The sequence below is a fragment of the Macaca nemestrina genome, chromosome X, assembly GCF_043159975.1.
Source record: "Macaca nemestrina isolate mMacNem1 chromosome X, mMacNem.hap1, whole genome shotgun sequence".
Taxonomy (NCBI): domain Eukaryota; kingdom Metazoa; phylum Chordata; class Mammalia; order Primates; family Cercopithecidae; genus Macaca; species Macaca nemestrina.
Window position 1 is genome coordinate 31,049,522 of NC_092145.1, and position 26,757 is coordinate 31,076,278.

The window sequence follows — 26,757 nt, forward strand, 5'->3', positions numbered from 1 at the left end:
TTTTTGGGAATGTGGAAGTTTTTAAAACACAATTTAAAGAAATCCTTCTAAATAGATAATTATGTCCTTTAAATGATATATCTTCAAAAACAGATACACAGAGTCAAAATGCAACTCAAAATAAGTCCTTTAATTAAGGATAAGATTTTAGCAATGCCATTTTACTTCCACCTGAGAAGATATAAGCAATACTAAATAAGCTACTGTACTGGTATCTGTAGTCTTTTGGTGTTTGGACATAATTGTTTACACTTATACAAGTAATGTATTTCTCGACTGTAAAATTAGTTAATTAACTTTCTACACAGTGAGCTATAAGTGTCATATCAGAGGATTTTATTTATAAACATATTTTATTCACAGTTAATTGCCAAGGCCTATGTATATAAATAGTTATAATTCTTCCTCTCACCAGTAAATTCTTGACATCTACTTACTAGAATTTAATAAAAACAATTATAAGATGACCTACCTATCACATAGTTGAGAGTAATAAAAAAGTTGTACATTTTGACCAAAATGTCAAATATACTATCAAAATTACTATCAACAAAAAAATTATCAACATTACTAATTTATTAATTCATCCAAGCAGTACTTACCAAGTTCCAACTAGGCACAAGGTTTATTCTTCCTTTTGTTTTTCTCTTGACTACTTTTGAGTAATATAATGGATACAAGAAGCATGTGTAATCCATAATCCAGAAAATCTACCCCTGAAAAATTGAGAGTTGAATACATATTTTTCTTCAATAGTTCACATAAGGAAAATTACATTAAGCTACATAGATGGAAACAGTAGCTTTCCACTTACCTTTTAGATGGCTTTTGCTATACCCCTTTGATCTCTTTACAGCCGTTTAATCATAGAGAAGAGGTTAGTTCCACCTCCCATTTTGCTTCAAGCACTGCTAATCTAAATTTGCGAAGACGTGTTACTGTTAAACAAATATTATATTTAAAGGAACATAAAGAAGATGATACTTATATCGTGAGACACATACTAGGTCTAATTTGACTGAAAAACACACCAATATCTTTTAAAGATTTTGAACATGTTATAGTGTGAAGTAAAGGACAAATATGCTCTTAATGCATATTTTTCTTCTCTTTGGACAACATAGATTATATACTTTATAAAACTTGCAAATGTCTTTAAAATACAATTCAGATTGCATTTATGGGCTATACCATAGCCTTTAACTTGGTCATTTTTACCTTAAAACTTAATGGTGGAATATTTTTAATGACCATGTTTCAGTATCTTCTACCAATATTCAACCGAGTTTTGCATAGGATCATTGAATGTACCATGTCTAGCTATATTAAATAGAAAAAGTAAGCACACACAAATATGCAGAATATAGTTATTTACCTCCTATTTTATAATGGACAATGTTATTAGTAATCATATAATTAGTATTCAAGTGTGTGTCTGAGTCTAGATACAATGGAATCTTGATTTAGGTGATACCACCACTGCACACATTGTCTGTCACCAATTCCAGGCCCCCTTTTTCTTTTTTTCACGTTCCAAGCATCTTGACCTTTTCTTTTTGAACTAAGTTACTATCACTTAGTGTGCCCTCCTTCAACACAGCCCTATCTACCATTGGTTTTTCCTGCTCAGCAGTTGATGCCTGTGTTGCAACCTATAAAGAGAGTGTTTAGCTCAAACTAAATTGGTGGATATTGGTGAGACTGTGATAACTACAGTACTGCACAGCTTGATATGATCTGTGGCTCTCTGCATTTAATCTCAAATTTGTGCAAGGAAGTGTTTTGTAACTGGAGAATATGGTCTTCCTAGGTTTTCCAATATGCTTTAGTAAAATAAGTGATTAAATGCCCATTAGAACAGGCATATTCCAAAAAAAAAAAAAAAAACTGTACCTTGATACTGTATTCTATCTCTGCTGTTGACAATTTGCAAACAAAGGATCAGAGTCAGTGTTAAGTTTGGCCAAATATATTCCCTTTACCTATATTAATACAGAATTTTTTGGAAAAAATCCTTTTTTTTTTAACTAGAGATGGGGTTTCCTGGCATTGGCCAGGCTGGTCTCAAACTCTTGACTTCAGGTTATCCACCCTCCTTGGCCTCCCAAAGTGCTGGGATTACAGGCGTGAGCTGCCGCGCCTGGCCTCAAAAAATACTATTTTGTATTGTTTTTCTACATTTAATTTCTGTCTCTTTAGTTTGCCCCCACCTTTTGGCTACATTAAGAAAAATAATGAAATGATAAATAAATTCATAGTTATTATATTATAGTCTATAACAAATTTTGAGAGATGATAAAATGGAGCAGGCTATTTAGTGGTGCAGATTCCTAACAGGGAGAGATCTTCCTTTCTGATGCATGAAACTCTAAAAGGTAAGAGGCTGAGAAATTTTCCACCTGCAAGCTGTGAGAATGTCTCTTCTCTAATACCAAATCACCACAACTAGCTTGCTTTGTCTATTTTTATTTAAATTATAGTCCACGTGCTCATTCATATGTTGTCACCTCTGTTCATCTACCTTGTCTTAGCTGTAATGAAGCTTTCAAGGGATAAGATCAACTTCTTTTAAAATTCTTTTCATAAATAACTTATGCATATGTACTCCAGATATATAGTAATGCTAATAACCAGAGAAGCCCAACAATACAACTTCCTGAGTTTCTTTTGATTTATTGAATAACATTTAAGTAGCTTCATTATGCAATATATGATGCTATAAAATATAGAATAAAGAGATGGTGTAGTATTTGGTAAAGCTTGAATATAAAGATTAATGTCCATCAACCAGTTTTGTTCAGATTTTTTAAAAAAGACAATATCTATTCATTAAAGTCTATTCTTAGCACCTTTAAAACAGTGTTTGTTGAACCTAGAACATTTTGAATTGTTTTATATTTATAATATTGTTTGCATAACCAAATGATGCATTTTAAGATTGATAAAAGCCCCTAATGAGGATAGCAGTTGAATAAACTGAACATTAACTTGAGAACAGAAGTGTCCACATAAACATGGTCTGTTAATTGTCTGGTCATTGAAGACATTGTCAGCTCTAGAACTTAAGAGTTAAATGTATAATCAACCCTTTAGGGGCCAAATTTATCTGTCTCACATGGAAAAAGTAACTTTCAGTGAAAAATAAGGTCCTCAGTTGGTCATTTATCATTTCAAAGGGCATATTTTATTATAAATGTCAATTCCACAAAATTATGTGTCCTGTAATACATAATTATGTACAAAATTGCATTTGAAATCTATTATTAACAGTTAACAGTGAACATTCTTAAAATAGTTATTACTCTTGGACTTACCACAAAAAGCAATAATTGGAGGTATTTTAGGGAGTTAAAAGCTGCAAGGCATTGGCCACTGAATAAAGCCACTGCAGGTGTGTTTCTTAATGGGCTGTTAACTTTATAATGGGTGAGCACAAAGGACAGAGACCATGTGTGTTTTTAAACTGTGTTTGGTCTGGAGAAGGAGTTGATGGCTGAAAAAAAATAGGGTGATGTGAAATGAGGCCAAGTTGAGCTTTCTCACCTGAGATGTAACCCTCCTTGCTTAAAATCAAGGAAAACTAATTCTTGCTCCTCCTCTTGTATTCCTACCCTCCCCATTACCACAAAACAAAAGATTCTATGAAAACACATATTAAACTAGCACATCAGAAATCATTAGAAAATATGACAATAAATAATAAAGCTCTGATTGCCCAAACTCAACATCCTCCCTCACAGACCAGCTCCTGTTTTTGCTATTAGCATTGTCTAAATCCCCCAACTCACAATCACGGGGTTAGCTTTGACCCTCCGTTAGCCCCAACACTTAATGTTCTCTAGAGCTTTGCTTCTCAGGATGTGGGCTGTGGACCATGCGACATGGGCATCACTTGGGAACTTGTTAGAAATGTCTGACTTTGAACCTACTGAATCAGAATTTGTATTTTAAAACAACTGCCTTCTTGTACGCATTAAAGTTTGAGAATCTCTACTGCAGTATCTTCCTTAGCATTGTCTCTCATACCTCCTCCTTCTTTCCATTCACACAAAATTATTTTTCACTGAGATGTAGTTTTTCTATATGAGGTGTTTGGGCATACCCTAAATTTAGATCTTCGTGTCATTTCACCTGAATCACCCATAATTCCTATGTCATTCTTGTGTCCGTCTGCTCTAATTCATCCTACCTCTGCCTCAAGATTAGCCTTTCTAATGTACCCAAACCTCTTCCCTCTTCTTAAAAACCTTTAATGGCTTTCTATCCTTTATTAAATAAACCCTTTTGACTGGTCCTCTAGGCCCTAGACAACATGATTTCCTTCTTCCCTCCAGCCCTAATTCCAACTGCTCCTCTCTATAGACACATACCCTACACCTTAGCTTTACAGTTTCTTTCCTCTTTTTAGTTCAAGCCATCCTTTCCATGTGCACCACTCTTCCCAATAGCTCTTTTGAAATCCTTGTCCTCCTCTAAGGTTCATCTTCAATGCCACTTCCTGTAGTAACTTTTTCTCATTCATCCATTTGTTCTTTGAGTACATATGTATCATCTATGTTCTTTGCCTACAGTTGCTTACATTGTTCTAGGTACTGGGAATAAACCAGTGAATAAAACAGCCCTGTGCAGTGCTTGTCCTCACAGAACTTACATTCTATTGAGGCAAAATAGACAATAAACAATAAATAAGTAAAATATATAGTATGTTAGATGGTGATAAGTGCTAAGGAGAAATAAAAGACGATAAAGAGGATAGAGACAGCTAAAGATGAGGAGTATCCTCCAACCAAATAACTTTCCCTCTTTCAAATACACAGAGCACTTATTTTTCTCTACAGTGAGGTTATATGTGCTTGTCCTATTTTCCCTGCTATTTTCAATGCTCCTTGAGAGCAACAACTGCCTCTTATTCATCTTTGTATCTCTTGCAGCTACCAAGACAGCACTCAGTAAATAATGGTTAAAAGTAGTGAAATTGATTGAAATAAATGCAATAGGATTTGAAGAGAAGGGAGAGACTGACATAATGGGTGGTTGGGGAAGGCTCCTTAGAAGATATTTAATTTGGGCAAAGCCTTGAAAGACAGATGGGGTGGGGAGGAAGAAAAAGCTGAGTAAGTTATTTTGATATATCTGTTCTTGAAAAGCTAAAAACCATTGCTTTATAAATTAAGATGAACATGGTTTGTAATTTTCTCTACCTTTAAAACTAGTGTTTCAGAAGGGACGGGCGATAGACACTGGAGAAGTTGACATTGGTGCACAGGTCATGCAGACCATTCCACCTGGTTTATTCTGGCGTTTCCAGATTACTATCCACCATCCGATATATCTGAAATTCAATATTTCTTTAGCCAAGGACTCTCTTCTGGGAATTTATGGCAGAAGAAATATTCCACCTACACATACTCAGGTATTTGATATTATAAGTATTTTCTTGAAACCTTTTCAAGGGTGATGGGTTGAACAGGGTTTGTGACTTGTGAAATATGTGGTTGTCAAAGGTAAGGACAGAAAAATATTTGTCATGAATAAATATCCAGAATAATTACACTGAAACTAATGAAAAACAAATGACATGGAGAATAAGGAATAACATTTAGCAGAGCAGATTCAGAAAAGAAAGTTTAAGACAATACCTTTTGAACTTGACTTCTGCTTCCTGGAACTGGCTGTTCATGAGCTTCCCAGACCTCTCATCTTGCTTAGCTTTACTGCCCACACGCCCTTCACTGATTTCATACACCTGTGTCCCCTTTTACCAATGACGGAATGCACATTAATCAGAAATTAGTGAGAAATTAGTCAAAAAGTTAGGTTTTGTCTTACAGGTAGAAATTTGTCTTTACTATTGTTAATAACTTAAATGTGTAAAACTTCTATGATTTTTATAGCCCTTCCATAAACCTTAAACATCTCATTTCTCTTATTTTCTTCTCCTTATTTTTTCCCCACATGAACCCATTCCGAGCACTACTTCATCTAAGAAGTAGCAAAAATAATCAAACATCGGGGTTTGTTTTTTCCCCAACAGATACCACTATAGTTAAAACTTTACCTTCAGTTAGTCAAGAGATCATATTAAACAAAGAAACAAACTGAAAAAAAACCTTACCTTCTGGGCCAGAATAGAAAGGGAATTAGAATGCATTCAAATGTGACTCAAAAAATAAATGTTCAAGGAAACATGTGCCAGGTGTTTGTCACCTGATTAAAAAAAATGGAGGGGAGGGGCCTTTTGAATATGTAAATATGTCACCCACAAATGTAGTAAATTGTGATGAATGTTCTCAAATTTTTGACTGTTCATTTATTTATTTTAAAAACTATACAACTGTTTTTAATTTGTAGAGAAGGTCACAGTAACATTTATGAGTGGAAGGTGCATTTTCAAGTATCTTCTATCAGATGCTTTAGTAAAATGTCAAGATTCTCCTGCATAATACTAAACAAGATTTCTTTCTGTTTTTTACTTATTCATTTTTAAATAATTATTTTGAATACTCTCAAACTGAAAGGTTTATAATATTTATAATTACAGTGAGGGTTTTTTCAGAATTAATAATATGTTTTTGAGCTTAAATATGCTCTTTAAAAAACTTTTAAGATTTTTATAAAATTTTTAAAATTTGTGTTAATTTTTTTAAAACAAAGGATATTGCTTTGTTGCCCAGGCTGGTCTTGAACCCTTGGGATCAAGTGATCTTCCTGTCCTGGCCTCCCAAAGTGTTGGGATTACAGGCATGAGCCACTGTGCCTGGCCAAGTCTAAATATACTTAAAAATTGATAACCTCCTCTTCCACTTTCCTCACCTTCAAAGCAAAGAAGTATTAAATAGGGCAGTTGCAGTTAGGGATGTTTATCAGTCTAGAAGAAAAAGTAGTGGCTCATCTTTATGTTTGTATTTGTTCCAGTTCGATTTTGTAAAACTAATGGATGGCAAACAGCTGGTCAAGCAGGACTCCAAGGGCTCTGATGATACACAGCACTCCCCTCGGAACCTGATCTTAACTTCGCTTCAGGAGACAGGTTTCATAGAGTACATGGATCAAGGACCTTGGTATCTGGCATTTTACAATGATGGAAAAAAGATGGAGCAAGTATTCGTGTTAACTACAGCAATTGGTAAGCTGCTTTGCCTAATATGTTGAATTGACAGTTCAACTCTAGAAAGACACAATCAGTGATGACAGTGTCCTGGGGGTTAAGTATATTGTTCACTTTGAGTTGAAGTCATTATTGAGGAAAGGTTACTATGACAAAAGTTTATATTGTTGTTATCATTGATGTTGTTTAAATGCTGATTAAGATTTTTTTAATGCTACCTTATTTGTTTCTCTTCTAAGACACTTGCCATATACCTTTTTATGTGTTCTCAACAGAAATAATTACCTTAGTAATATTATTACGAAGGCTACATAGATGAACAACTTCAGTGAAACAGGGAATAAGCGAGTTAATTTAAGTTCTATTATTTTTTAAAAAGCAATGAATACCTTTTTCAAATAGAAAAACTAGTTTCAGTACAGTTCTTCTTTAGAACAACTGATTCTAGAACCATTAGGGCTTTAAAATACAACAAAAGATTATTTAGAGAAGAATATTAAGGATAATAACTTGAGACATTTAAAGCCCTTTCTTATAGAATATTTTAGTTTGAAATTCATCACAATGTCTCTTTCAGTGTGCTCAGGGCCTTTTAAAACATGTTCTTTTTAATGCAATGCCTGCATATACTCATTCACTTTCACCCTAGTTAGTTTCAGACATCTCACTCTTTTGTCATTTTGAGATAAATAGTCCTCGTGACCCTTTGTGTGAATAAAACTGAGCTCCTTAGCAATTTTAGAGTCCTGAAAATAGACAACTCATAGACACAGTATCGTATTGTGTGAATTTTCCTAAAACACGTGTCTTTTAAAAGACAAGAAAATATTTTACAGCTGTCAGTTTTCAATACAATTCTCACCACTTTATCCTTTAGTTAACCTGTTCAGCCATATGTTTAGGAAGATGTGTGGACTGTTAATAGATATACCATCTGCTCTTTTTAACAATTATGTTCTATTTTTACTTGATGCTGAAGACCTTGAGTCAGTAGAAAATGGTATTCCAGCCATAAGATTATCAAAACTTTCTTCTAAAGTAATCAGAAAGGCAATACAATGGAAATGATGATGTTTCCCCTAGAGAAAAATGCCACTGATCTTATATCTTCAAAAGATAAAATATTTGCTTGTTAAAATAGAAAATAAATTTTTAAGTCATGTCACTGTTCTGCTATTGACAGGCTCAGTGGGGCAGGTTCAACGGATGAATATTTCATGGCATTTTTCCATAGAGGCTTAATTTTAATAATGTACATGTCAAGGAGTTATGAAAGGTTGAGTTTCTCCTAAAAATTAGATAAATTAGAAGATATAAAATATTTGTGAAGACTTTCTCTCTTCCTGTTATTCTTACTTTTAAGCTCAAGTTAAAACACTAACTGATATATTAACCTTCCAAAAATCAATAGACGCAGAAACGTGTTTAGAGGTTTTTTCCTTTCCCTTACTTCCTCCCCCAAAGAACCTAAACTTTGAGATCCAATTCACATCATCTACATATCAATCTGTCAGTTTCATATGCAACAACATATTTGCTCTTTGCTTAATGCAAGTCAGTCTCTTTACTTTTCTCTTGTCTTTTTAAAATTAGAAGCAACAGAAACGTTTCTGCTACCATTTCACTTAAAGAAAACTCAAGTAAATGTTCCCAAAATCAAAAGGTTTATAAGTCATTCACCCTAAATTCTCCTCTTTTTTTATTTATTTTTTTATTTTTATTTTTTTTGAGACAGAATTTCTCTCCATTGGCCAGGCTGGAGTGCAATGGCGCGATCTTGGCTCACTACAACCTCTGCCTCCTGGGTTCAGGCGATTTTCCTGCCTCAGCCTCCTGAGTAGCTGTGATTACAGGCACCTGCCACCACTCCCAGCTAATTTTTGTATTTTTAGTAGAGACGGGGTTTCACCATGTTGGCCAGGCTGATCTCAAACTCCTGACCTCAGATGATCCACCCGCCTCAGCCTCCCGAAGTGCTGGGAGTACAGGCGTGAGCCACTATGCCTGGCCTCCTCATTTTATTTTTGTTTTTGAAGTTTACCTTAATCAGAGTAAAAAGAAGCCAATATACTTGATTAAACAAAGTCAGATTTGTATGAATTTGCTCTAAACGCTGCTCATTTATCTATTTCATGATAATGTTAGAATCAGTTGATTGATCTCAACTATATTTGGTCTGCTACTAACAAGGATGAAGACAATTAATAACTAACATTTACTAAATGACTAATACAGGTCATACACTGGTCTAAGTTACTATATATTATTTTCCAGTAGTATAGGCAGCATTGTCAATATCCCTTAATCTCAGGCAACTTGCTCTGTAGTAGGATAATAGATAGCATTTATGGAGTGCCACTCTGCCCCAAGCACTGTACTAGATGCTTTACACTCAGTTATCTTCTTTGATTCTCATCACAACCCAGATAGCTCAGGAATAGTGATACATATATTACAAATAACTAAATGGAGGCTTGGACAGAGTAAATAATTTGGCAAGGTCTCAGATAGCAAGTGGCAAAATTGAAATTTGAGAACCAGTATGTCTGATTCCAAATTCCATACCCTTTAGACTATACTCATTCTATAAGATTATTCATTACATTTAGTTTCTCCCATGAGAATAACTACCAGAAACAAAACCTATCATCAGCACAGATGCAAATACCAAGGGGCTTTTGACTGTAGCGTAAGAACAGGGTTTAAACACAGAACTTCAAAATTATTCTCACCTCTAAGGAACTGGACTCTAGGAAGTAATTTTGAAGTAAGATTTAAAAGATAGAAGGCAAAGATTACTGGAGGCCAACACAAATAGAAAAACACATTCTTTTTCATCACTGGTTGTTTATGTGTTTCTGCTGCAGCCATCCTCCTCCTAGAGTCCCTAGGCTGTTTCAATGTCTCTTTGATACCCAGTGGAAGTGGCAGCTTCCAAAGCCTATATTGCCTTCTCTTCTCATTTGCATTGCTGGGGTTAAGTTTTGTACAGCCCTTTGAGCCCAGGAACAGTTCTTAAATAAGTCAATAAGATGTAGGGATTTTTATTTATTTTGATAGCAAGCTTTATTAAACATTTTTTCCAGAAGAGCTACATTCCCACAAGGCTGCTTCCATAAAGTTGCCAATAGGATCTGGTATGAAATTAAATTCAACTATGTTTATTTTTGAAAGCTTCCTCTATGGCCTCCTACTAACCATCCAGCATGGGGGAAATTCAAATGTGGATTTAAGAAGTGGCACTACTGCTTGGTACAACAAAGCTAGAGAAGTAGAAAACAGATAATAATTGTTCCATCTCTGAATGATAAAAAGTCTCTTTATGCCTTTTCATAACTACTTGTTAAGTAAATTAGTGATTTTCTGATGATAACTAGTGTTTTAATGAGTTAAAAATAGTTGGCTCTTTGCTGAATGCTACATTTCAGTCAGCCCAGGTGTGGTTAAGTGAATGTCAGGTGTCACTTGCTTATCCAGTTGAGCTTTCTAACACTGTGATGAGGGACCAGACTGGCATAAACCCGCAAAAGGCATGTGTTCACATAGTGGTTAGACAAATAATATCTTCAATTGATAATAGGGTGGCTATCCAGCCACTGGATTCATTCTCAGCTTTTAAGAATCCCCCAAATGGACTAGATACCTCTTTCTTTTTCTTGTTTTTATTCTTCTCAAGGCAAAAATGCAACATTTAGAACAAAGTTCTCTAACTATGGAAGTTTACTATTTAAAACATTGGTTCTCAGTGCTCTCATGTATTGATTGTCAGAATGTAGATGACTGGGCTGCATTCCTCTGAAGCAGGTTTGGTAGATCTAGAGCTGAAACACAGGCATCTCCATTTTAAGTGCCCCCGGTGATCTACTGATACAAGTAATCCACAGGCTACAATTGTAGAAATGCTATTTCTCAACCTTCATTATAAATTCTCACTCTTATTGTTCAGTGGAAAATATCAGGACCACCTCCTAGAATCTCTCCTTCTAATCAGAAATAGCTTATCCAAGTGAAACTTGGTGAAGCAGGTAATTTGGATTGAAAAAGGAAAAAATGGTACACAAGAAAAGTGTGAGTTTAATAAGCCAGAACACTAAACTCAGAGTCCAAGAATGCTGAATATGAGAAATTTATGGAAAGGTAGAATGAGAAGAAGATCACACACACACACACACACACACACACACACACACACCCCACACAAAAAAAAACCCTGCAAGAATAATGCGTAGGTACCACAATAGTTCAGACTTAGAATTTGATCATTATTGTGCTCAAACACAATTTTAAAATACAAACATTTTTCACCTAATTGTCAGAGAGACTGACATTTGTATAATATTATAGATTTTCAGAGAAGTTACCATAAGTCTTATGAAAGTTCTGTTGCACTGTACATATTTATGTCACCAAAACTGCCTATCAGTACCTTCAAAGCCATCTCAATTCATCTGAAATCTATTCTTCTCTAAGAATGGATTGAAAGGAAATTAGTGGGAGAAAACTGATAAGCATCTACAGTTAAGAAAGCATTTCTCAACAAAATACTTAGGTTCTAATGCTTTTAGTGGTGGTGAATTTAATATGAACACTTACTTTAAAAGCCTTCCATTGTCACTTATTAATGAAAATGAAATACTGAATATCATATTTAAGCTGTCAAGATAGTAGATTAAATAAGTTGCTAGAGAAGAAACTTTATTTGCTAAAAGCTAAATTTGAAAAATAAGCAGTAGACTTAGTCATCTGGGTTACATTTTAAAGCCTGTTTTGCTTTTGAGAAATGCCCTGTAATCCTGGTACATTTTTTAGCTTTATCATGAATGTCTCTTAAGAATACAATTCAACTAGAACATTTATGTACTTTAGAGATCATGACGTTTTTTAGTTCCACTCTTGATCAGCCAATTCAGCAAACCCAGGGCCCTTTTTATAATTTTGTACTGCATATGTCATCTTACAGATGTCTTTGTATGTGATTTTGAACAGTAAGTGCTCCACAAACAGCAAAGTGCAAAATTGTCATAGGTCCAGAGTTCCTGCAACTTAAAAAAATTTAAAGACTCTACAGCCTGGAGATTCATTCATTTTTTTTATCTTTTTCTCTGTATTACTAGAAATAATGGATGACTGTTCAACCAATTGCAATGGAAATGGAGAGTGTATCTCTGGCCATTGTCATTGTTTCCCAGGATTCCTTGGACCTGACTGTGCTAGAGGTAATGTTGCTCTGTTATTCTGATTAGTTTAGGAAAATAGATGTGATTTCATAACCCAGAATTAGTAGTAATAGTAATAGTAAGTAACAGTAGTAGTGGTGACAGCAATAGCAGCAGTGTTCCCTACTGCTGCTGCCAAAAGCTGAGCACTTACTATGCCAGGCACTGTTCTAAACACTTTGTGTTCTGTCTTTTAATTCCAGCTTCCTACAGTAGCTCTATGAGATAGATCTGCTATTATCCAATTTTTATGGGCAAAGAAACAATGCCAGAGAGTTTAAGTGACTTAACCAGGGTTACCTAACAGCTGGGATTTGTACATAGGTTGTCTGACCAGTCACTACATGATGCTTTTATTTCCTTCACAAATTAATTCATAATGAGCTGACTTTAAAAGTGAAGTAAGTTGATAACTGCTTATGCACACCAATGTATGTGGAAGGGGTGGGTTATCACCAAATGAGTAAGGAGCCTACAAAGTAAAGACTGGAAAGTCAGAAGTCAAACTTAGCAAACTTCACTCTCCTAGACTTGCCCATAGTTTAATTTTTGAAAAGCTTTAGGTAAATCACATCATGTTTTCCCATAGACTTACAGTTATTATTTTAGAGGTGTTTTCTGCTCATTTTCACTATATTCTTAAAGTTCCCAGTCTACTAACACTTTAATATCAAGTTTCTCAGACACTTAGTATCTTTCTATTAAATTCCATTCAGTAGAGAATTCTAAAGCACTTGCTAGGTTCCCAGCACCATGATAGATCTTGAGGAGGTGGAGGTTGAGGGTGGAGGTGATGGTTGGTATTAAAAAATCAGTAAGACAAAAAATACAGGCCTTGTCCTCAAAAAGCCCATAGTTTTAATAAGGAGACTAACAATGACAAAGCAGAATTAGCATTTTAATAAAGGTCTGCACAATGTGTTGTAGGAACGGACATCTGTCCAATAGAAATCTATTTACACAACTTTTTAAAGATAATATTTTATAACATTAATAACTTTACTTATTGCTTTTTAACATTTTTTAATTATTTACTTATTGCTTTTTTTAGGAAGCAAAATTTTTAGATTTTCCTTCCTAAAAGTAAACGTACATCTCCCTGAGGAAGAAAAATATAAGAAAGAAAAATCCTAGCTTAAAATAATAACAATAATAGTTTAAGAGTAGGGTGAGATCAAAAGAAAGTACTTGAAATAATTTCTCCACTGAGGATATTTTTTAATTTACCTTTATTTCACTCCCATAAGAGGAAAATTCTGTTTGTAATCATGAACATGTGCCTATTTAATAAAGGGAAATAGTACATTTTTTTGCCTGAAATACGAGAATCAATAGAGAATTGCCCTTTGGAGACTTTGAAAGCATTATGAGAACATTACAAGTTCATTTGCCAACCTTCAGATTCCTGCCCTGTGCTGTGTGGTGGGAATGGAGAATACGAGAAAGGACACTGTGTCTGCCGGCATGGCTGGAAGGGGCCAGAGTGCGACGTTCCAGAAGAACAATGCATTGATCCAACATGCTTTGGCCATGGCACCTGCATCATGGGAGTCTGCATCTGTGTGCCAGGATACAAAGGAGAAATATGTGAGGAAGGTCAGAATCCCATTTTAATCTATTGCTTCAGGCTTTTCTCTCACTCAATTGTCCAAGGTGTCATTCTGTTCTCCTAGTAGAGATGCAAGTGGCCTTTGCAAACAATAAGTGCTCAACATCTTAGTACATGCAGCAGTGGGTTTGGGTCAGTGGAACTCTTGTCTCTTCTGACAGATTCTAATATTATACATGAGGCTGTATCTGTGACACTTTCAGAGCAATAATGAAAAATAGTATTGTCCGTCCCTAATTTCTATCACTGTTTTATAGCTTGAGAATGTCCATATTGATGATTTTAGGTGTTAACTCATATGCTTTCATTATTACAGAATGCATTATGCTACATCTCACTTTAAAGCACATAAAAAAATAATAATATATGCATGTTTGCAGTCATTTTGCAAATGTTTTCTTTGGGAGTGATTTGTAATTACCATTACTATTATTGCTTTATATTATTGTTACATACCTCATGCTGAAATTTGACCTCCATGCCTAAGGAAGCAGGCTTACTACTAATGAGTTTCAAAGCCATGCCTTTACATTAAATTCACCCCAAAGGAGTCTTTATCCCCCCAAAATTTTGAAATGGCAAGTTTTATCATTTAAAGAGACACACTGGAAAATAAGTTTAATAGTAATTAGACGTTTTTCATGCTACATTCCTCAAACAAGACTGATTCCAGAAATAATATTAAACCATTACCATGGGAGATGGTCTCATCATAACTGTTGTTCGGGAAAGAGGCTGCTGAAAATGCACAATAATTGTCTTTTAAAGATGGCTCATTAAGACTATTACACAGCATTCTAAAGGGTTTAATCTCATTCCACTCCATGAACAGGCAAGACTTTAGCTCTTCACTTCCCATTAACAATAGTAGAATTTTGGTGTGATGATTATATCTGCTCCAATAAATGCCATTTGGCCTAGACAAGGCACTGGAGTTGCTGAGTTACTTTCAGAAAATGTTTTTATGGTGATCCAACTGAAATAATTATATTTAAGTTGTAAATTCAGATGCTATATAGACCCACAGAGTGTTAGTAAAAAAATACTGTCACATCTACAAATTACCATGAAAAACATGTAATCTAATTAATTTAGACCCCTCTAATTTAAATTTTTTAAGCAGTTTAAAAAAGAGTTCACTTAAATTAGCCTTCTCCAGGGTCACTAAGAATATTTGTAGAATAACCAAGATATTAAGGAATAATGCTTAGCACATTTAATGGTATAAATTTTTCCAATGCAATAGAAAAAAATGTTTTAAGTCAAACATTGCAGCAGGACCCCACAGGCTGAACCAGGCCTCTGAATGGGTTTTGTTTGGCTCACACTGTGTTGCTGTTGTTACTGTTGTTTAATGTGACTTATTTGCCAAAATTTAAAAATAGGGAAGTGCCATATGAAAATTCCTATTTCTGGCTTCTTTAAACACTAGAAAATCTGGTGACCCTGGGCTCACATTGCTACGTGGTGGCAATCAACTGGAGCCAAGTAGCAGAAGTTCTTTTTAAAAGGATACTTGCTTTCAGTTTGCTCCCAATACACCCTTTTTTTCTTCCATACGGCCCATTTCCTTCCTGTATGCCTCCTGCCTGGCCCCTTTAGCCATATGATTTTGTGCTTCTAAATTAAATATGACAATATGACATGAATGATTTAAATATGACTTCCATGAATACATTGAAGCAGGCTTCTTAATAAAATAGGCTATATTAAGTTAAATATTACTTTATTAAAATTATTATTCTTTAATATAACAAAATGGCCTCCTTCTGAAAAAAGATTCTATACTTTGGACTTTCCCTCTCTCTTCAAATCATGAATCAAATTAGATGTACCTTCTGGTATTTATTTGCTTATTAGCTCAGATAATAAAGTATTGTGCTAATGACTCCAAGATCTTGGGCTAATTATAGTGGCAATAACACCAATTATAATAGTGCTTAGTTAGACCTACTCTGTTCCACGGACGGAAACCACACCCTAAAACTAGGCAGTCTTGGAAATGCAGGCAGGTTGTCATGGTCTATTTTCATTGCTAGAAAAGTAATTCAAATCATACATCCTCATTACGATTAGTTATTTTAGTCTCATTTTATTTGTATGGAAAGACTAGAAATTTGGAAATCAACCTTTCTATTTCCCATGGATTGGTTACTAGTTAAAAGCACAAAACAATTTTTCCCCAAGGCAAGCATAAGATCTACCTCTAAAACAATACATACATTTGTTAGAATGTATACAAAAATTTCCAGACTCACAGAATCGGAAACAAATGGAATTGGGTCTGTGATATTCTAAGACATTGAAAACTATGTCACTGTGTTCTCATAGAAGGATAAGCCATGAAGAAATGAATTTTTAAATTAAATTTAAAATATTGCATTTTCAGTACTTCTAAGGAATAAATGAGAGATTATAATAAATTGATGTAAATTTTATTATTTCATGCAACAGCATTCACCTCACCCAATACCTTGAATAATCCAAATTTCAAAAATTTATATAAACTCCTCTAGACTTATCAAATAAAAGTCTTCTCTGGGAGCTATGCTTCCAGTTTCAGAAAGGATAAGGAATGACTTACCAAAAACTCTTGGGCTGTTTTGTGAAGTTGAGCAATTCCTGATGAAGGTCCACAGTACTCCACTCACTTATTTGTGTGGGGGTACTGCACACTGTTCACAGTCTCACACAGCACATGCGTTGTTTCCTTCTCCTTCTAAATTTAGGTTACAACCATTATGATACCCCACCATATTTTGAAGTGTTAATAATATGGTTTGGACAGAGTGTTTGCATGAGTCATTTTATTACCTAATTAAAGCAGCATTGATGATATAAAACTAGGAAATCAATGTAATCTCCATTTTATCATACTAAGGTACATTGGCCATACCTGTTCATTATTAATCACCCCTCCCCCCTACTTTTTTGTGCCTTCAGAGGACTGCTTAGACCCAATGTGTTCCAACCATGGCATCTGTGTAAAAGGAGAATGTCACTGTTCTACTGGCTGGGGAGGAGTTAACTGTGAAACACCACTTCCTATATGTCAAGAGCAGTGCTCAGGACACGGAACTTTTCTTCTGGACACTGGAGTATGCAGCTGTGATCCCAAGTGGACAGGATCTGACTGTTCAACAGGTGTAGTGGAGTTAATTTCCTTCTCCTTCCTCTACTCTTAAATTCTAACTATTCCTTCCTTAAGGTAGTGCTTCTTAAAATGTGATCCATACATCTTTGTGAGTCATAAGGGGCTTCCAGGTATGTCCTAGGTTAGTATTTTACTGCATTTTTATTTATAACATGCTGTTACCTGTTTTATTCATCTTGTTTTTCCTTGTAGGTCTGGTGCTTGAATTTCTGTCTTCATTTTGTATTCTCCTACAGTTATTTAATACATTCCCAAGTCTCCTACTGTCAGTTCTGTGCAGATTATTTCAAATTATATCTCTCCCAAACTCAAATAATCTGGCATTTCCAACGATCTGCGAAATATTTCTACTGGGTGTCCCATCACTTAAAAACACAGCTTAGCCCAGGAACTCTATCCCATTTTACATATTGCTATATTGCCACTCAATTGCTATTCCTACAATATTGCTTTCCTTTTTTCATTCCCTACTCTAGCATCTTCTATGGTTTCCCATTATCTGTAGATAAACTAGTCTATGATCAAAAGCCTACCACAAACTATTCCAGAAATCTTTCTCCAGCGTATCTTCTATTTTTGCTTCCTGCATAAATCCTTCCTTTGCCAAAGTAATCTATGTGCTCTCCTTACCCTTAGTGAACCGTATTTTTTACTTCTCTCCATGCCTTTTCCTCCTCATGAGATGCTATTGTAGTTCCACCTAGTGAAATCCAACCCGTCCACCAAGACTACCTATGATTTTGGCCATTCCATAAAATGTTTGCTGATCACGTCAACAGGGATCCCCTGAATGAATTTTATTTATTTATTTATTTATTTATTTATTTATTTATTTTTTGTTTGAGATGGAGTCTTGCTCTGTCACCCAGGCTGGAGTGCAGTGATGCGATCTCAGCTCACTGCAACCTCCGCCTCCCAGGTTCAAGTGATTCTCCTGCCTCAGCCTCCCAAGTAGCTGGGACTACAGGCACGTGACACCATGCCCAACTAATTTGTTTGTATTTTTAGTAGAGACAGGGTTTCACCGTGTTAGCCAGGATGGTCTCGATCTCCTGACCTCGTGATCCGCCTGCCTTGGCCTCCCAAAGTGCCAGGATTACGGGCATGAGCCACAGCACCGGACAGGATCCCCTGAAATCTTATCATGCACATTGCTAAAGAGCACAGAAAGCATTGTGATGTAGATGTGTGTGCACATGGCTTGTCTTTTCACCTGAATTATAAGCACTAAAAATAACGAGTCATTCTTTATACCATTTTTCTTATCTTCAAACCATGTACTCATTAAATAAGTAGAATTAATAAGTGGTAACTCTTAGAAAGCCTCTGCCTATGAATTTTGTTAAAGATGTAAAATGACATGGTAAGCAGGAAGGATTGAAGCACTGTGGGACTTTTTGTACCACTGAATTAACTCATGAGCTGAAAAGTCTGTGATCCTACATTGTAAGGAAAGAGGAGGATTTCTCTGTTAAGAGGTTTAATTTTAGAATAATAATTCACCGCAGTTCTAACAATACTTCACTGAAATTTTGTTGCCTCACATAGGTGTAATACAGGAAAGAGGAATGCATTTTACAATTTCAGAAAATGATCAAAATGCTAAAAGCAATCTAATAACTAAGATGAAAATCTTAAAAACTATATATATCTATATCCTTATATACACATATAACCTTTATGTCTAACAAATATACATGTGCCTGCTAAGTTCTTGGCATGGTGCTTGATGCTAGGTTTATAGTAGTGAACAAGGTGGATGGGGTCCTTGCACAAATGGATCCTACAGTTTAGTCAGAGAGACATTTAACAAGTTAGAAAAAGGTTACAAAGGGAAAGTTTCTGGGTATTATGAGACTGTACAGTAGGGACCTAACTTGATTATTAATTTACTTACTAAATGTTATTGAATACTTTCCATCCTTCCATGTTTCAGATGCCGTATCATGGCTTAGAACTTTAAGTTTAAAATGATAATATTAATGTTATTATTATTATAGCAAACACATAATAATTATTATGTATTAGTCACTATTGTAAGCATTGTACATATATTAACTCACTGATAACAACTCTATAAGTATGATAATTATGCCTACTTTCCAGATAAGGAAAGCAAGGCACTGAGAGGTGAAATAACTTGCCCAAAGACAACCATATACCTTCTGGCTTCACAGTTCATATATTTCACCACTATACTGCACTGTCCTCCAGAAATTTATTATCTAACTCACCACGTATACAAATGTATCATTGTTGGACCATGTCCAGGGCCATGTGTCACAGAGCACAAAGGAGGGAGCAGTAGACTATTTTTGTGAGAAGAAGCCTTACAGTCAGGTAAGGTCTGTAGAAGTCTTAATATTTGAATTAACACCAGAATGATGATTGCATGTTTATCACATGGACAAGAGAGGAAAGAACATTTCAGGCAGAAGGAGCAGCTTAAACAAAGAAATAGAGCTATGAATCTAAATGACACATTTGGGGACTTGCAAGCCATTGGGTATAGCTATAGCCTAGGAGTGCAGAAGGTGATAAAACTGGTGAGATGAGCAGGGGTTAGAACTAAGGGAGTTTTATTTACACACTATGCTGAGGAATTTGCATTTCTTCTTGACACAATAGGAAAGCATTAAGTGATTTAAAACAAACTGCCTTTGAGATAGACCACTGAGAAGACCAATTGTAGCTGAATGATATAAGGAACTAAGAGACATGTGCAATGTGATTATTGGAGTAGTCAAGGAGCATGATGGTGAGAAGGGCCTGAATTGAAGCTGTAGTTGTGAGAATGGTGAGGTGGAAACAGACTAGAGAGGAATGACCACGGTAGATGTAGAGAAAAGAGACAGGGTAACTGCTTTGGATGACTAGGTAAAAGTAAGTGCCACCAACTGAGAGAGAAAAGACATAGGCAGAAAAGTGGGTTTGGGGCAGAGGGGCCAGCAATGGTGAGCTCAGTTGTGGACATACTGTGTCATAGGCATCTGCAGAAGATCCCACTTGCATATGGCCAGCGAGGGGTTGATAGTCAAGAATGAAACTTAGAGAAGAATCCTGAGCTAGAGACAAATATTTGGAACATAGTTGGGACCACAGGAAGGCAAGCTACTGTCCAGGGAGAGTGTAGAAAATGAGAATGAAGAAAATCAGAACCCTAGAGAACACCAACATTTAATGTCTTTACTATGGTAGGTTGCTTTACAGTGAGTCAAAAGCTTGCCTCTTTATATATGATTTAATAAATACATATTGATCAAACAGTGATTCTGAATCATATAATTGCTCCTTCAGATCACTCACATCCTTTATGTGCCCTTCCTGATGCCTCAGAATTAGATAAAATTCCTGGTAATGTACTACTCTCCAGTTGCATAAATTCAAATGTTTGTACTTCCATTGAGTTAACATTAAATTCAATGTACTGAGAGTTTCTCTTTCCTTGCCCATTCCTACTCCCTAACACACAAAGACATGCACTAGTCCTGTTGACCAAGAAGAAAATCACAGAGGGGGAGGAAAAGGGTAATTATGAACATGCCTGTATGTTGCCCCCTCCTTCTCTCTCTTCCAGATGAAGTATCCTAAACCCTACCCCACTCCTTTCTCACCTCAAACAATCCTTAGCCACCAAAGCAAATGAAATGAGAAAAAAAAAAATGATACCCCTATAGAATATTAGATCTGGAAAAAAGTGTAGATATCTGATTCAATGTTCATTAAGTGTTCCTCTTCCATCCACCTCAGCATCCCTATGGATTTTAATGCACTGAGGCACAGAGAAGTTAAGTAGTTTGCCTCACAGTGTGAGACTACTGCACTAGTCAAACCTCCTCATTTACTTGTTCATTTGCCTAACATTTCTTGAGCCTGAGCCCCTATTATGTCTCCGACAGCATGTGAGGCAATAGTATACAAAGAAGGATGAAACATCTATAGTTGGGGAGACAAGTGTGAATAAAGATGAAAATACCTTAAACTAATTGCTAAAAGATAGAGAGAGAGATACAATGTGCAAAGAGTCTTTAACATTAACTGATGGTTGAGGAAGTGATCACAAAAGACCACAGATCATGAAGGTCTCTGTATGCCATGCCTAGGAGCTTGGACTTGACCCTGAGGACAATAGGAAAGCCATTTAAGGTGTTTAAAGAAGGTAGTGTCATGATCATGCTTGCATTTTAGCAAAGTCATTCTGTAAGTGGTTTACAGAATATAGTCAAAAAATGATGCAAACTTGATATAAGGGAATTTAAGTGTAGATGGAAAGGAAAGGACAGACATGAGAGGGGCTAGAAAATAGCACTTGGGGCTAGGTGCAGTGGCTCACACCTGTAATCCCAGCATTTTGGGAGGACAAGGCGGGCAGATCATGAGGTCAAGAAATCGAGACCAGCCTGGCCAACATGGTGAAACCCCGTCTCTACTAAAAATACAAAAAAATTAGCCAGACATGGTGGCGTGCACCCATAGTCCCATCTACTCGGGAGGCTGAGGCAGGAGAATCACTTGAACCCAGGAGGCGGAGGTTTCAGTGAGCTGAGATCACACCACTGCACTCCAGCCTGGGCAACAAGAGCAAAACTCCATCAAAAAAAAAAAAAAAAGAAAGAAAGAAAAGAAAGAAAGAAAATAGTACTTGGTGACTATGTGGGTATAAGGGGAGACAGGAATTTTCACTGACTCCATGATTTCTATATTGGGAGACTGGATGAATGGTAACACTACTAACTGAGATGTGAAATATTCATCTATTAAACAAATTTTCATTGAATATCTTCTTTGTGCCATCTGCTACACTTTTGGGATATATCAGTGAAGAAAACAAAGATTCCTGCACTAATGGAGCTTGCAGTCTGGCAGGGAGAGACAGACGGTAAAAAATGAACAAGAAATATATGAGTTTTTTAAACATGAAGAAACTGAGAACCAGAAAGGTTAAATAATTGGTCCAAGGTCATAGACCTGGCTAATTGCAAACCTGCCAGAAGAAAACAGGTCTGCTGATTTTATGTAATGTCTAGCATTCTTTTCAGCCCTCAGGCCCTACTCCTGCCAAAGGAAGGAGGAAAAGTTAGACAAGGAGACAGAACTCAGGTGAATAGATTAGCTTGCTGAAAACGAGATGAAGAACATCAAATACCAAGTACATAAGTGACACATTTTTGTACAGAGGTCTGGACCAAAGCCACATTCATCCATTCTGGACCACAAAGGAAAAAGATCACTAGAATCATCTCTTGTTCACAGAAGCAAAAGGGTGGATAGGTATGACCCAAAACTCAGCAGCCTCTCAGGCAAAAGGCTTCCTAATAAACTAGCAGATTGAAAAATAAGGGAAGGAAATGCCTTCCAAATCTCCAGTGTCATGGTAGGAATAGTCCTTCTGTGATTTTTAAGCTCCATAAAGGTTGTTCCCACAGAGCATATTTCACCATCGAGATGATCTCACTGTGCAGACTTTTAATTGAGTGTGCTCAGTACAGGAAGCAATTTAACATCTGATTCTTATAATGGATCATGTCATTTCAAAGGTGGATATGCTCTTTGCCATTGATCATTTTCTTCCACTAAGCACATGAAGCTTAGCTGTTAGCATGTTAACTGTGCTTGGAAAAATTCAGACAGAAATGAACTCAAATCCCAGGCCTGTTTCTAAGTTACTGTGTTACCTTGAGTACGTTGCTTGGATTATCTGAGCCTGTCCTGTAAAATAGGGAAATAATTAGTATTTTGTAATATAGTTGTAGGGGTTAAATGAGATAGCATATGTGCAACACATAGCATGATGCCTTTCCCATAGTGGACACTAAATTATAATGATAGATTGTAGCTATAGTTGGCATTGTATTTCAATTCTCATTGTGAAGTCACATTTCAAAGACAAATCTTTTGTGAGTAGAAGATAAATTAGTAGAAGATAAATCTCAAAGAAATTCATCTTTAAACACTGTAAAGCTGAATTAATTTGAAGGAGTATGAAAATTCTTTCTACTCCAAAGTCTTTATGTTCTTTTGTCACTACCCAAATGGTATTTTTCCTGTGTTTGCAGAATACAGATACATGCTTTACTGGAAAGTCAGCTAAAAATTAGCTATTCTGCCTCTTCACTACCTTTACTTTGAGCCATACTATTTATTATAAAATCACATTCAAGGAAAATTTACATTCCTGATGTGTCAGCTAAGATTATAGTTCAGTGATTGGAAATACCTCCCCAAGGGGAAAAAAAGAGATAAACAAGATAGAAGTATTATTTTATTTTAGGCAAAAGAAATCTAGAGGCAGGCAGTCCAGGGTTTATATGGTGACTTCAGAAAGAAAGCTTCTTCCAGCTCACCACTGTACTGTTTCTAGGATGAAGCTCTTACCCCTATAGCACACAGTGGGAGCCAGTGCTCTCTAGCTATTACATCCTCACTATAGGCAAAATGAAGAAATGACAAGGCAAAGGGACTTCTCTACTTTCTTTTAAGAAGACCTCACGGAAGCTACTGCCAGAAACATTCACTTACATTTTATCGATCGATAACTTAGTCATGTGAAAACACCTAGTTGTAAAGGAACTGAGAAATGTAATCTTTATTTAAGGAAGTCATGTGCATAGCTAAGTAACGTCTAATTGTACTGTAGCTTTCTAACTCCCTCTTAACCAACACAAGAGAGCAAAATGATCAATTATGTGATTCACGGTGTCCTCAAGATAAAGACAAACCCATAGCTCAGTGAAAATAAAACCTTTATTTTCATTGAAACCAATGAGACACTTCTCCTTTAGCTCCTCTTCAAGACTTGTATGGAAAATTAATTAAAATATCTCCTTATTGATTTTTATATTGATTATATTATGAAATGATATTTTGGATATATTGGGCTAAATAGAATATATTATTTAAATTAATTTTAATAATAAATTTTACTAAATAATTTTTTTTTACTTTTTATTGTGGCTACTAGAAAACTTTAAATAATATATGTGGCTTGCACTTAAGGCTCACATTATATTTCTATTGGGCAGCAGTGCTTTAGCATATGGCAGTATCAAGTTTAGCCTGGAAAATATAACTACACATATATTCCAAATTAAACTGATTCTATTCCAATACCAAGGTAACTGAACAAGTTAACTTGCAGTATGAAATTATTGACAAAGTAGATTAAATATGGAGAAGGTCTACCAAAAATGATTACTTGAGTCTTAATGTAACAGACTAACAATCCTTTTTGGCAATAATAAGACAGCAAGGGTAACCATTTTAAATCTACTTCTAGTTTATGACAATAAAATCGTATCCAGGAAATATAAAAGAATAAATATATTTCCTAAGACAGGAGGAGCATCAATTCATTAATACTCAGAGCTCTACACAAGATGATAAAGAATACAAATATGAAATGAAAGAATAATTAAATACCTAACGATAACCTGTTTCTTATATAGAATATAGGCTGGAGAAACTCAGGCTTTCAGTTTCTCAAGAAGGAAACCAGCATATGCTTTAGATAAAATGTCTAATAAAGTAATAGGTTGGTAACTTGGATAAAGTAGAATTTTAATGTCATAAAATGAGCTAGACACACTCTGGGTCCAGCCAGCCAGAAGACCTATGGAGATAGTAACTCTAAACAAACTGGTAAGGATTAGAGTTTATCATTTAGAACAGTCTTTGAATATTTCTCCAACCATGAACTCTTCCTCTGATGCTTTATTTAGCTTGTGTTTAAAAAATCATGTGTGCTATATAAGGGAGAATTACTAGGACATAGACAGAGGTGGCTCGGGATCACCAAGCTGTCGGTTGGCATCTGAGCTGCCATGACCTCATTCTCCAAATCCATACCTTGTGTAACTGCCACAGAGCCTGGCCTTTTTAGGGAATGCAACGGCCAAATTCACATCTTCCTACAAGGTCATATTAAATCTGAGGTTTTACTTAGCAATAAGCTTTTCATATATAGACTTGACTCTGATAAAATCCAAATGGCCTTTTCTAAATTTATTTTTGCTAGTCACCACATTAACTTCGCCAGAATTTTTTTGTTTGTTTTTCTCTGCCCATCATTCTTATCAAACCAGATACTATGACGGTAGGACAGAGTGCATATATCCATTTTAATTAGCATCAATTCATCCATAATGGGAGCTGCCCCTCACTTAAGGCACATGAGGGCAGGATTGAAATGGTCCTTGGGACTCAATGGAATGCCCACAGTGTTGAAGTCTCTCAGTCCATCACCACCTCTCAGCCTCCTTACATAGTAAATCAAAATGTAAATGCAAACATAGCTCTGAAACAGCTATGCAAAGGATCAAAATAGTGAAGAAATGATTAATGGCTACCTTTTTCAGAATATCCATCTTAAGGATGGGTAGTTAGAGAGGAGAATCTAATTCTAGTAAATAGTCCTATGCAGCAAGTAAAATCTATGTTTGCCTCCAGGCTAGATACAGAGAAAATTTCTCACAGATTTATCCCACATCCTACTATTCAGTACCAGCAGGGTTGGTGTATAAATACATTTTTATTTGTGTTAGGAATTTTCCTTTTGGGTTATTACATCTCCCTCTAAAAGACTGCTTCATGGGAAAGGAACTCACACAGTCCCTTAAGACTTCTGGTAGAAAGCAATAGGATCCACCACCATTCTGAAATTCAGCTCCCAAGGAATGATTAACTCTACCATAAGGAGCAGGGCATGGATAAACGTTTAAAGATGATTTTAAAAGGACCATATATCTAAGCAAACTGTGTGCACCTTGGCAGGAGATATACAAGAACAAAGGCAAATCATTTCCAGATCGCTGGGAAACTGAATCAGAACCAAAAGGAAGATCATCCAGTTGTATGAGTCAGGCATTCAGCAGCAGTCCACCTGACATCTGTCAAGTTTTATGGTGGCTGTTGTTTATTAGATAAGTGGAGAGGGAAAGAAACAAAACTCATATACGGGAAGATACCTGTGCTAAAAACAAGATTGTATGAGAACATTAAAACCAATCAGAAAGTACAGTACAATAAGAGTGCTCACCCGTGGAATTCCAACCTGGGGTGTTTCAAAAAAAATGTTAGTTATCAAAGAACCTTTTGGTGACTCTAAAAAGTCTATTTTAATAAATACATACACTCAATGGAATTATGTGGTAGGTTGTCTGCTGAAGCTTCTACCTCCATTGGAGTAGCTCGCCTTAATCTGGCAAAGGAAATCCTCTGGCTGTAGAGTTTGTAGACTCCTACTCCTAGGGGTGTATTAGACATGCCTTTTCTCACTCAGATCATCTGCACTCTGGTAGGCTTTTTAAATTTTATTTTTTAATTGACAAGTAAAAACTTGTATGTATTTATGGTATACAACATGATGTTTTGACATATATATATGTTGTGGAATGGTTAAATCAAGCTGTTGAACTTAGGTATTACCTCACTGATATGGTTTGGATCTGTGTCCCCGCCAAATCTCATGTAGAATTACAGTCCCCAGTGTTTGCAGTGGGGCCTAGTAGATGGAGCTTCTCTAATTATGGGGTTAGATTTCTCATGAATGGTTTAGCATGATCCCCTTGATACTGCTCTCGTGATAATGAGTTCTCATGAGATCTGGTTGTTTAAAAGTGTGCAGCCTTTCTCCCCTCCCTCTCTCTTGCTCCTGCTTCAACCATGTGAGATA

The 26,757-nt window shown here is 35.9% G+C and overlaps 1 protein-coding gene across 5 annotated transcripts in view; it reads left to right on the forward strand.

Annotated features, from left to right (window-relative positions):
• Positions 1 to 26,757, forward strand: part of LOC105468440 (teneurin transmembrane protein 1) — an 839,487-nt gene that overhangs the window by 571,128 nt on the left and 241,602 nt on the right. For all 5 annotated transcript variants that reach the window (XM_071089007.1, XM_071089006.1, XM_024788669.2 and 2 more), the window contains 5 exons: positions 5,214 to 5,413; positions 6,916 to 7,126; positions 12,223 to 12,324; positions 13,726 to 13,920; positions 16,877 to 17,077. In XM_071089007.1, the coding sequence (XP_070945108.1) occupies positions 5,214 to 5,413; positions 6,916 to 7,126; positions 12,223 to 12,324; positions 13,726 to 13,920; positions 16,877 to 17,077 (909 nt within the window). The remainder of the gene's footprint in view (positions 1 to 5,213; positions 5,414 to 6,915; positions 7,127 to 12,222; positions 12,325 to 13,725; positions 13,921 to 16,876; positions 17,078 to 26,757) is intronic.